The sequence below is a fragment of the Cheilinus undulatus genome, linkage group 23 (genome assembly GCF_018320785.1).
Source record: "Cheilinus undulatus linkage group 23, ASM1832078v1, whole genome shotgun sequence".
Lineage (NCBI taxonomy): Eukaryota > Metazoa > Chordata > Actinopteri > Labriformes > Labridae > Cheilinus > Cheilinus undulatus.
This window is the reverse complement of record NC_054887.1, coordinates 2,303,108-2,315,612: the sequence shown is the minus strand read 5'-3', so window position 1 is coordinate 2,315,612 and position 12,505 is coordinate 2,303,108. Positions and strand designations below refer to the sequence as shown.

Here is a 12,505-nt window from a genome sequence, read left to right as displayed (position 1 = left end):
AAGAGTCACGTGTCCCTTTTCATTGAGTTTCTATACTTAAAAATCTCTTATTCTTTAATCAGGGGTCAAACTTAATCACAACAGGAGCCGAGGTCTGAATTTGGGTCCAACCTGAAGGTGGAACAGGGTCCATATTTAACCATAAACTGCCAACCTCATTTTCACCGGCAATGAATTATGGGGGGAAAAAACATTTGCACTGATGATAAATGATTTTGAGATTTAAAAAAGTAAAAATGACAAGTTTAAAGGCTCAAAATCTGAGATAAAAACTCAAACTTATTAGTTGAAAAGGCGTTTAAAGTCAAAATCATGTCTTTAAACGGCAAATATATAAGAGAGGAAGTTTAAATCATGATTTTTAAGGGTCAAAACATGAGATAAAAATTGAAATCATAAGTTTTAAAGGTCAAAATACAAGATAAATTTCAAAATCATTGGTTAAAAATGTTAAAGCCTGAGGGAAAGCAATGAGTTAAAAGGTCAAAATACTACTTAAAATTTAAAATTGAGAATACAAAAGGCCAAATTATGAGATAAAGGTCAAAGCAAGGAGCTCAAAAGGTCAAAACGTGAGAAAAAAAATTAAATTGCAAGTTAAAAAGTCAAAATATTACTAAATATTCAAAATTGAGGATGCAAAAAGCCAAATTATGAGATAAAGGTCAAAGTAGGGAGCTCAAATGGTCAAAACATGAGAAAAAAAAATAAAATCGTAAGTTAAAAGGTCAAAATATTACTTAAAATTTAAAAATTTAGGATCAAAAAAGGTCAAGAATAAGATAAAAAGTCAAAAATGTGAATTGAAAATGTCAAAATATTGAATAAAAAGCCAAAACCATAACTTTGCCTGATAACTGTGAGATGCAAAATCAAGAATATGAAATGAATACAAACATGTATTTCCCCACATTTCCAATTGTTTTAACTTTTTCTAATTTTCATGACAGAACAAGGATATTTTGAACCATCAGGGTTAAGTTTACATTTTTAAACAGAAGGAAATCTGCAGGTCAGTGGGCCAGTTATAATAAAAATATGATATGATCTGGCAGGCCAGGTACAACTGTACCACGGGCCGGATTTGGCCCCCGGGCCTTGACTTTGACACCCCTGCTTTACATGATCGGTTGATGTTAAACATGTTCTGTTACCTGAGGTGTGGCAGAAGCACCAGAGCGGCCAAAGGCAGGGAGAGGTCAGTCAAAGTCTGGTTTTTGTCCTCGGGGAGTCGGATCAGCGACAGCACCAGCTCTGGTACTGCAGACTGCTCTGTTGTAGTGGTGCTGGTCTGATCACGGCTAAACGCTCTGGTCAGAAGAAGAGAACCACAGACTTACTCTGGCTGTTTATAAGCTGTATAAGAATAAAAATATCAGACACAGCACGTTTGATTTACCCTGTGGTCTGTCCGGTGAAGAGCAGCGGGTAGGTTTCAAAGGCCATGGAGCCATCTGTTGGAGGAGGAGCTTTGGCGAGGATCAGGCTGACCAGCACATCCAGGCCACAGTGACGAGACAGCGGATCGCCACGACCGAACAGCCCTGCAGTGAATCGCAACAGGCTGGGGAGGAAGAGCTGGGGGAGAGAGGCAAAAGTGAGTGTAGATTACAGAGACAAAGCCAAACCAGAGAAAGACGCTGATACATCAGTCTAGTCACCGCTCACCTGTTCAAACTGCTTCATAGTCAGCATCTCCTTGGTGAACTCAAGGATCAGATCTTGTCCTAGGGCGCTGCCGAACACCTTGTTAAAAAAAGACATGCTTCTTTAACACTGATTAATACCCCAACCAATACTCTCAGGATCTTATCATTGTGTCAACTTCTGACAATCAGACCTTCTGGACCGTCTCCTGGATGAGCGCAGCAGGTAAGGTGATGTTCTCCCCGAGGAGCAGGGAGGAGGTGGTCTGGAGCAGCAGGCGGGAACAGGAAGCTGACAAGGATGAGCTCTGAATCAGCCGCAGCACCGTCTGTAAACACAAAATACAATCATGGAAACCATTAAAACAGTTTAATAGAGATATATTCTTGTTATAAAATCCCATACCCTCATTCTCTCCTCTTACCTGACAGACCGCCTCAGGCTTGGTGATCTTGGCTCCGCCTTTATGGGACACCAGAGTGTGGAGGATGAACAGAAGCCTCTCCAGCTGCTCTGCTGCCTGATCTGCTCCCTCTCCTTTTGCCTCCATGATACCAACGACATCCAACACACTGACCTGTACGTGAGGACATCACAGTCAGACTACCTGGGAGGGTTTTTAAATGCAGAATAGTCAGACGTGCCGTCACGCACACCTGTAAGGACTCCCATAAAACAAGGAAGTGTTCTCGATCAATGTGATTGGCTGCAGCCTGGGCCATGTGATCCAGAGCATCTCTGACAGTGTCCCATGGTAGACAGAGTCCTGGACTGGTTGAGGGTCCAAGTTTACGCCAAGCAACAGGAAGTGCCTGGAGAAAAAGAAAGTTCTGGATTACTTCAGTTTGTTTACTTCTTACTAGGGAGGGGGAGCTTTAATTTTTATTAGTAATAATAAACGTTTATACTCCTTTATGATCCGAGTCCTTATCAATACCACTATCAGTTCACTATCAGTTCACTATCAGTAATTTGGCCGTTTTATTTAAGTGTTGTTTTTTAACAGAACTGTATTCTATATCAGCGCTGGGCAGCTCACAGCCTGGGGGCCACATGTGACCCTGAAGTCAATTTCAAAAACAAATAAATTATAAACCTTAAGAAAAACAGTCCGAATCCGCCATGAAGCATGAAAACAGAAACATTTCTCATTTGCTAGTAAATTCAGACTTATTTTATAGTTTTTTCATTTGATTTAAACAATTTAAAACTGTTTTTCATTTTCCTTTGACTTGGTAAAAAAATATTGTTTTATACTATTTGTATTTACTTTGGCAATGTTCAATTTCTTTTGAAATTTGTTTTGAATACAATTAGTTTTAATAGTTTATTTAAGTAAAATTTTTAATGTATTTTTTTAACTTCTGAATTACTTTTATTTGTGCTTTTATTCCATGTACTTGTTTTTATTTTTCTTAATTAGTTTTTTATTTTTTTATTTTTTAAATTTGTGTTCAGTATCATTTCTGTGTTTTATTAAAAGAAGAAAATTATTCATTTTATTCTTATTATTTTTTCTAACTTTTGCTTATTTTAATTTTTATTTTAATTTACTTAAATTGTTTTTTATTTTTTCCTTATTACATTTTTATTTTCTTAAATGTCTTTTTATTTTTTTTATTAAATTTAAATTATTTGTAGATTTTTAATTTCATTAAAACATTTTTGGAAATTTATTTACTCTTTATTAATCTTATTTTAATATTTTCTTTTGTTTATTATTCTTAAATCTTTTCAATCTTACCATTTTACTCTTTGTTTTTGATTTATTTGTTTTATTGTGTTCTTTCTTTTGTTCTTTTTAGTAGTTTCAATTGGCTTAAGTTGTCTTTGTAAAAAAATATGCAAGCAAAACACTTGTAACACATGTATCATGTTCACCACTTTCAAAAAATCAACTTCAAACTGAGATGATTCTGCGTTTATCACATCTTGTGTTTCAAAACATAAATGTTGTAATAAATTATCAGGAAAGCAACATCATCTTCCCTACATTGAATTATCATTGTAATAAAAAGAGCTAAATTGAGAATATCCAACAATTTGTAACAATTTGGCACCTTTGGCATTGACAATAAGATTAATGTGAGTTAGAGTTACCCGTCCTTGATTTATATCGTTAAGAAAACAAACTAATTTCATCTCCAAACAACTATTTAACTGAAGTTTATAGAACCTAAATCTGTTTTTCTGAACACATAATAATGAAGTTTTATTTACCTTCAGCTAATAATCATTTCAATAACCTGACCTAAAACATATCATCATGTAACTTTCAGTCACCTTGTTTACTGAGTTGATGAGCTTTTAGTTTGCTGGTTTCCTCATTTAAGTCGACAAAATTAACACTGAATTATGGAAATATAAAAAATATCTTATCAGTTATAAAAGTCACCTACATTTGCAGCACAGGAGTGAAACATGTTTCTGACTCCTTTACACATTTGGAAGAGTAGCTGGCCTGCTCCCTCTGCCTTCTCTGGGTGCTGCTGAAGATCTGAGAACATGAGGTTCAGAAGGGCATCCAGATCTGGAACCTGCATGGTGTCATGAGGGCACATTTCAAGAGTGAAAATAGATAAAACTACTGTTCTTTTACTCTCAATATAACTTCGAAACTCTCAAAACAGAGGCACTATTTCGTGTCAGAAGTCTGCTTTAATTGCTCACCTTCCTCATCAAAAAAGAGAAGCTCTCTGCTGCAAAGCTGCGAATGTGCTCTTTCTTGTGTGCCAGCAGTGTGCTGTATAAACTGTGGGATAAATACAGGTATGACAGATTTGTGCTTCAACAAGGAAAAACACACCACACGCCATGCTTCAAACTCACTCAACAGCGTCTCACCTGTAGATGTTCGTCATGTCCTTGACCATGAGCCTCCACAGGTACTTGTAGAGGTAGGAGAGACAGGTGAACGCCCACTCCAGGATCTCCGTGTCCTTGGTGTCCAGCAGTGAGGTGATCAGAAGGAAGAAGTCAGGGAAGTGGGGGTAAAAGTCAGTCTGCAGGTCTCTGGCCAGCTGGACCACCAGGCTGGAGGAAAAGGAGAGGAGACATGACTGGAGTCAGCAAATGGGAGTCACTGAGGCTAGAAAACAACAGAAAAGCAGAACTTACTCCAGGAGTGGCTGGTAGGCAAGGCTGTCCTTGACCCCAAGGTGTGTTTTCAGACTGTCCACTATGACGGTCTGATGGAAAACCAGCATGTTGAAGGACTGGCTCTTGTTGGAGACCTCTTTTAGAAACGTAGCTGTGGAGAAAAACACTAATTTCACTGACCATTCTTTCTCTGGTTTTTCTCTAATTACTAGGTGAAAACACAGTAAATGAAGTAGGGTTTAAGTATTTTATACGTACTGAAATGCTCTGTCAAGTTGAGGTCCCTCCATTTTGTCAGTCCTTCAGAGAAATATGTTTCTACTTCCTACAAAAGAAGTACATCGTTTATGACTGCATGATCAGGAAACTCACTTAGAGTGAATGTCCACATACCTCTGAATAAGCTCCTGTTCTGTCTATCCGGTGGATGACATCGATGTTAACATTGGCGAGTCTTTCTGCAAAAGTGAGAAACTGGAAAACACGTCAGAGGGGTTTAGAGTCTACCAGAGCTAAAACACGAGCAATAACCATGCTTTATTGATCATGAACTGTTACATAGGAAATGCTTCATTTGTTATAACCTGTGCTTATAAACGCATGCGCCCCCTTACTCTAATTTAAAACCCCTAAGCTGTGTTTTTAAATCATCTTTATCCCTGTGGTTCTCTAAGCTTAGTGCTGCTGTAAAGTTCTGGACTCTCACCCTGAAGGTGTTCTCAGATTTATGGTACGAAGACTTGGATTTAATCTTCATCTTTGACTTCCTGTTTGCTTAAAAGCTGATTGTACTCCAAAGATCCTCGCGCCACTGAAAACATTCATTTATAGACAACTAATGAAGTCTCTCTCCTACTGTTTACACACACGCCGACACCAGGGCGCAGCCATGCTGAACAAAGCATCATGGGAAATTTTTACTCCGCATGGTGGTGATCGAAGAGTGAAGAGAACCGAAGAGACCAAACAGTGATCACAGCGCCACTTCCGCCTTCGTCCGAGGACTCACGTCTCTGTGCTTCCGGTTTCGTATATTTATTTTAACTTTCTGTCTGAGAGCAGCGCTTTCATTTTTTACGTATTTTGATATATTCTGTAAATTCGGGATTAGTAGGACCATTTAATCGAATAACTAAGCATTGTATCTAAAAACACGCAGCTTTCAAAAGAACTGATGTCCTCATTTGAGGACAGCGGGTCTCCTAACTGTATAACAGTAAAGATACCATTGTGTCACACAGTGGGTGCAGTTCTACCACCGTGGCCCCGAGCTGGAAATATCATCAAATTATGTTATTATTATAAATATTTATTCCCCAAATGTTTAATGCATGCACATAGATTAACACTCCAGGGACACATTTCTACATTTTCTCCTTTTTAATCGTGCCTTGTTTTGATTTATTTTATTTTATTTCTTTCAAATAGTGTCTAAATTTTTTTTTATCGTGTTGCAGTTGCAGTGATACTCAATGTTTGACTCTGGAGCCACATGTGCCTCTTTTATGATTAATTGTGGCTCTTTATGTCTTAATTTTAAATATTATTCCCCCAGAAAACCTTGAAAAAGAAAAACTTTTTGCCCCTTTATACCATTTTTTGCCACTTTTTACCCATTTAAGCTACCTTTTGTCATTAAATACAACTTTTTTCCCTACTTTTTGCCTCTCTTTCTGCCATTTTTTTCTAATTTTTGCCATTTTTTCCAATTTTTGCCACTTTTCTCCCATTTGAGCTACCTTTTGCCATTAAATACCACTTGTTTCCTATTTTTTTGCCCATCCTTGACTGCTTTTCACCCGTTTTCATCACTTTTCACTCATTGATTTTGCTTGTTTTCGCTCCTTTTTGACCTTTTTTGCCATCTTTAACTTCTTTTATTGCTACTTCAAGTTATTTCGCCGCTTTTCACGGTTTAGATTGTGGCTCTTGCAAAGGTATTTTTCAACAATTTGGCTCTTAGTTGAGCAGGGTTGAGTAACAGTGGTCTAAATTAAGCCAATCTTTTAAGGATGAGTAAAAGACACCAGCCGCTACACAGCCGTGTCCGTACTTCCGCGTGGCGGTGATGACATCACTGTCTAACCCTGGACATGCAGGGATGTGCCTTCCCTGCAGCCGTGGACCTGAGTTTTTGGGGGAACACAGGTGGAATCTGAAAAAAATAACATGACGAATCCCCTAAAATTAACAATTACGAGTGCATTCAGCTCTTTAATTTCAGTGACTGAACTAAAAACCACAGTCCAGCTGTTACTGAGGGTCAGACGCCTCATGTCCACTCATTTATGTGAAGCTGGAACCCCAAAGTCACTTCATGGGATCGGTCTACTACCTGGAGCCTTCTGACACAGAGGTAAATGACAGGTGTGTAGCTGAGGTGGCTGGAGAACACATGGGAAATTGACTTGTGCATAATTTTACACCTGATAAGAATATTATTTATTCGTATTTGGAGTGGTTTCATCATCTTCCTCGTGTACTTATGTGAGTTATGAGTCGTTACAATGTGGCTGCTGTTCACCGTGATAAAGTGGAATCAGCTGCGTGATTCTGAAGGCCTTTTAGAGAACGAGCGGGAAACTTTATCAACACTTAAACAGAGAAAAAAGCAGTCAACATGGTGCTGAGGGAAATACTGCCTTAAAACAACTTTAAACTCCAGTCTGGTGATGTAGGAGGCACGTTATTTTTATTAAAATAATTCTATATGATGGGATTAAAGTGGTAGAATAACTGATGCAAGAATAAAACTACTATGTAGAGATAGTATTAGAAAAATATACTTTTATCATTTAACTTTTCCATTAAAAAGAATGGCTCAAAATAGAATAAAATACTTTTACATTAAAATAACTGATGCAAAAGCTACACATAGTCAGCTCTTTGGTGTAAAGGCATATAAAGTCAGGGTTAACTTTAGTATTTTAAAATACTGGATAGTGGGTAAATAAATAATCCCACACTGCAGCTTTAAAAATATGCCTTCATGAAATGTTAGTTGTTCTGTTTTATTTAAGTGAATATTATATGAATATGTTTTTATTGTGGTTTCTTTTTAATGTTCTAATTTAGTTGTACCAGGTCTTTATTTAACCTCACTTTCCTTTGTTATTCTGCCATTTCAGACCATTAGGAGAAGGATGTGCTGGTGATGTCAGGTACAGGCAGGTAAAGGTGCTGATCTGAGGGAGTCAGGTAAACATTAGAGATTAAAGATAAAGAAAAAGATGATAAAGTTAATGATTAAAAAAATAACTGTAGCTACTTTTGTTGCAGTAGCTCAGCTTGCTACATTTCTGCAGGGTGTAGCTTTAGTGAATTGAAGCTTATTTTTTTGCAGAGTAACTAGTAGCCGAGGGTGCTTGACAGCCAGTAAATAATTCATCGAGTTGAAATGAGATTCTTTTAGCAACCAAAATGAAAATCACCCGTAGCTTTCTCAGTTCAAGGTGAGAAGAAGACCTGCCCACCCAACTTTGTTTCAGTCTCAGAGATTCTGACTCACCCATATACATACATGTGTTCTTGAATAGTATAGGACAGGACAGGATAGGATAGGACAGGGCAGGATAGGACAGGGCAGCAGTCCTGTAGCATACAGCTACATGATAAATCTGTTAAAAAACAGTGTGTATAAATAGTGGTTTAAGATATTTCTGTTAAATATACCGTGGACACATGGAATTGAACATACAGTTAAATTCTGTGTTGGGTTAAAATAACCAGATGATGTATATACAAACAGAGACGTTTGTAAACAGATTATTGTGATGAATATGAAAGTGTCTAAAATTAAATGTGCTAACTGGGTTTTCTGATGAACTCTTCAGTCCAGAGGTTTGATGCTAATGAACTCAGACTGTAAAACAAAGAATGAGCTCATAAGCCTTTTACTGGCTCCAGTAATGTGTTGTTGTTAGACTAATCAGCGGCCTAGGCTGTAATTTTTAACTCAGAGGTTTATTGCTAGCTTGTTCTTTTCTGTCATTGTGTTAACTGAGGTAATATGAAGTGATCAGCCTGGATGTCATCCTCATTGTTTGTCTGCAGAGGAAGGAGCTCTTATTGACCTGAAACTCAGTTAAACCTCGGCCTCATCAAGGTAAGTAGATTTAGTTTAACCTTATCAAATGATAGACCAGTAAATCATCTTTTCACTGTGATTTGTTTAGATAAATCTGATTTCACTAAATATTTGAAAAACTTTATGCTTATATGGTGTTTCACTTTTACATTTTTAGAGGAACTGTGATCAACAGTTTGTATTTAAACAGCCTAGGTTTCTTCTTTTTTAGTCTCACAGTTTTATCCCAACCTGGTGAAGCTTATTGTATGGTTGTGAAAGAAGACTTTCTGTTGAGAAAATAAATAAGGACTCTGACTTTATGCCTAATTATTATTATTTATTTATCCAGCAAATGCCAGGACATTTTATTCTAATAGTGAGCTGCACTAAAAAATGATGTCAGGGCACAGCCAGGTCAGATTACAATAATCTATCCCCATCACGATATTAATCTAATAAACCCAGAGCATGGCCCCTGATAAACCCAGAGAATGGACCCTGATAAACCCAGAGAATGGCCCCTGATAAACCCAGAGAATGGGCCCCTGATAAACCCAGAGAATGGACCCTGATAAACCCAGAGAATGGACCCTGATAAATCCAGAGAATGGCCCCTGATAAACCCAGAGAATGGACCCTGATAAACCCCGAGAATGGCCCCTGATAAACCCAGAGAATGGACCCTGATAAACCCAGAGAATGGCCTCTTTTCTCCCATCTTTACCACTTTTCACCCAAACCTCTATTGGCATTTTTTTGCCTATTTTTTCCTCGGTTTTGCCACTTTCACCCTTTTCTGCAACCTCTTTTTTGCCAGTTTTCACCCATTGTTGTCTCTTTTCACAATTGTTCTATTCTCCTCCAAGAAAGCTGTCTTATTTTTTACTTCATGCATTCTGAAATTTGTGCACATTATGCCCTAGCTATGAAGTCTGACATCATTTAGTTCAGAGTGCCCATCCATATTGTTAACATCACTAATAAAAAAGTAATTTAGTTTTAAGAAAAAGGGGTTTATATTTTGAAAAAGTCATATTTACGATATAAATAAACAGAATTATTTGTTTGTTGCATTGATAAGAGTGGTTATTATTCAGGCTAAAGCTTAAATCTGGTTTTCACAGACTAACTTTATGGGCCATGGTTTTGCTGACCTCCATGGTCCCCCAGTTTAGCTGGGCCCCAGAAAGCGCTCCCCTTTATCCCTCTTTATGGGCGGCCTTGACTCAGATTCAGCATAACTTACAATGGATTTGAATCCATCTTTTGTATGTGTTTATAAACATCACTCATTCAGACTTTGTCCTATGATCTCAAAAAAAGCAGTTTTTGCAGCAAAGTGGATCCTAGTTTATTCATTATCTGTCCTAAAACCACATGGCAGGTTCTGAGAACATGGGGCATATTATCTGAACTTCACATGTTCTGTTTTGTGTATTATTTCATATTTAAACCTCCACTCTTTACCCTTCATTAAATAAGATTTTCATATTTTTAAATTGTTACATCTTTATTAGACATTTGACTGTTGGTGATTAGATTTATTTAGAAGCAAGCATAAAAGCTTTCTAAAGTCAAGGATGAACAAAAGAAGACACTTTGATTATCCAACACAATAAAACAAAACAAAAAATAGAAACACAAAACTAAAGCCCATTTTTCCATGTCTTTTTTTCACTCATTTCCAATTACTGTTTTTACTTGGATTTGTCCGTCCTTTTATGATTTTCTTTAGCAAACACACTGTGGTAATTATTTCATGAAGGATTCCTTCATTTTGTGGATGCAGAGGAAATGTTGTACCTGGTGCGTCCTACATGGGTTCTGCATCCTAAAGGAATTTTGAGCATTAGGGGCACCGTACATCCCCATGCTCTTATCTGGTTTCACTTTTTTGGGTGTCTGTTAGAAAACATTTGCATGTTCAGAAACCCAATAGATCTCTCATACTGCTTCATGTTGTTTCTTATTCAAAAACTAGTCAAACAGTCCAATCCCATTTCCTCAGAGCTGAACACTTAATGTATGCAATGTACATTTTAGGTTAATATACATATTTACACTGACTAAAAGCCCTACAAGTCAGTTTTGGCCCACAGAGGACAACGGCACACTTTAAATGAATCTGAATCCTGTTCCACCTCATCTGGGGTTTTATCTGAGATTTCACTCTTCGTCTCGTCCTTTTTCTCCAGGCTCTAGTCTTGTGGCAGCCTTGTCCGTTTCCTTTTTTAAAGCCAGACCTACGCTCTATAAAGATGAACAGAATTAAAAAAGAGTGACATGTAAAGCATAAAGTGAAAAAGACAAAAACACAATGTTCACTACTGTGCAAATAAAAGAACTGCTTGGTCTTCAGAAGGTATGCAGTCTGTATTAATGGGACATCTAGGTAGTTATACTGTAACTACAGTGGGAGCAGAGCATGGTCATCTTCCCTTTTGGCTGAATCAGAAAATACTGTTGCAATAATGTTTTTCTAAATAGTTGATCTTATTGCCCAGGTGAGGTAGTGATAGGAAAAGTGTAACTAAATTGTAATATCTTAATATTTACACTCAAACACAAGGCAACACAAATATACAGGATATGGCCATACGGTGAGGTAACTGTGTGGATCCATCATTTGTGGTGACGTCTGGCTGCTTCTTCGAAAGAAAGAAAGAAAGAAAGAAAGATAAGAAGTGAAGGTAGTCAGGGCATTTAAGGGCAGCTGTGCAGTGGTCTAACAATCAATCAGGTCAGGGTTCAACGCTCCCATTTGGAGATTATCCAAATGCCTTCAGATAATTTCAAGGTCAAAAAATGGTCATGAGCAGAAAATGAAACACTCCTGAGACGGAGAAAAGACTGGACTGGGAATATGAAACACTCCTGAGTCAGAGAAGAGACAGAACTGGGAATATGAAACACTCCAGAGTCAGGGAAGAGACAGGACTGGGAATATGAAACACTCCTGAGACGGAGAAGAGACTGGACTGGGAATATGAAACACTCCTGAGACGGAGAAGAGACTGGACTGGGAATATGAAACACTCCTGAGTCAGGGAAGAGACAGGACTGGGAATATTAAACACTCCTGAGACAGGACTGGGAATATTAAACACTCCTGAGACACAGAAGAGACAGAACTGGGAATATGAAACACTCCAGAGTCAAGGAAGAGACAGGACTGGGAATATGAAACACTCCTGAGACAGGACTGGGAATATGAAACACTCTTGAGTCAGAGAAGAGACTGGACTGGGAATATGAAACACTCCTGAGACAGGACTGTGAATATGAAACCCTCCTGAGACAAGGAAGAGACAAGACTGGGAATATGAAACACTCCTGAGACAGGACTGTGAATATGAAACCCTCCTGAGACAAGGAAGAGACAAGACTGGGAATATGAAACACTCCTGAGTCAGGGAAGAGACAGGACTGGGAATATGAAACACTCCTGAGACAGGACTGGGAATATGAAACCCTTCTGAGACAAGGCAGAGACAGGACTGGGAATATTAAACACTCCTGAGACACAGAAGAGACAGAACTGGGAATATGAAACACTCCAGAGTCAAGGAAGAGACAGGACTGGGAATATGAAACACTCCTGAGACGCAGAAGAGACAGGACTGGGAATATGAAACACTCCTGAGACAGGACTGGGAATATGAAACACTCCTGAGACAAGGAAGAGACAGG

General features: G+C 38.1%; 1 protein-coding gene and 1 long non-coding RNA gene across 2 annotated transcripts in view; one reads left to right on the top strand and one right to left on the bottom strand.

Annotated features, from left to right (window-relative positions):
• The window catches only part of utp20 (UTP20 small subunit processome component), a 37,048-nt gene extending 31,419 nt beyond the window's left edge, over positions 1-5,629 (bottom strand). The window contains exons 1-13 of the mRNA XM_041781078.1: positions 5,453-5,629; positions 5,140-5,220; positions 5,005-5,071; positions 4,765-4,897; positions 4,492-4,680; positions 4,318-4,399; positions 4,047-4,184; positions 2,304-2,459; positions 2,072-2,224; positions 1,841-1,975; positions 1,669-1,746; positions 1,400-1,578; positions 1,155-1,310 (exon numbers count right to left, since the gene is read on the bottom strand). Coding sequence (XP_041637012.1) covers positions 1,155-1,310; positions 1,400-1,578; positions 1,669-1,746; positions 1,841-1,975; positions 2,072-2,224; positions 2,304-2,459; positions 4,047-4,184; positions 4,318-4,399; positions 4,492-4,680; positions 4,765-4,897; positions 5,005-5,071; positions 5,140-5,220; positions 5,453-5,503 — 1,598 coding nt within the window. The 5' untranslated portion in view covers positions 5,504-5,629. The remainder of the gene's footprint in view (positions 1-1,154; positions 1,311-1,399; positions 1,579-1,668; positions 1,747-1,840; positions 1,976-2,071; positions 2,225-2,303; positions 2,460-4,046; positions 4,185-4,317; positions 4,400-4,491; positions 4,681-4,764; positions 4,898-5,004; positions 5,072-5,139; positions 5,221-5,452) is intronic.
• Positions 5,630-6,867: 1,238 nt separating this feature from the next.
• Positions 6,868-11,140, top strand: LOC121505735. The gene is made up of 4 exons (XR_005991582.1): positions 6,868-7,102; positions 7,875-7,944; positions 8,800-8,851; positions 11,011-11,140. It is a non-coding gene; the product is annotated as an uncharacterized LOC121505735 (long non-coding RNA).
• The last annotated feature ends 1,365 nt before the right edge of the window (positions 11,141-12,505 follow it).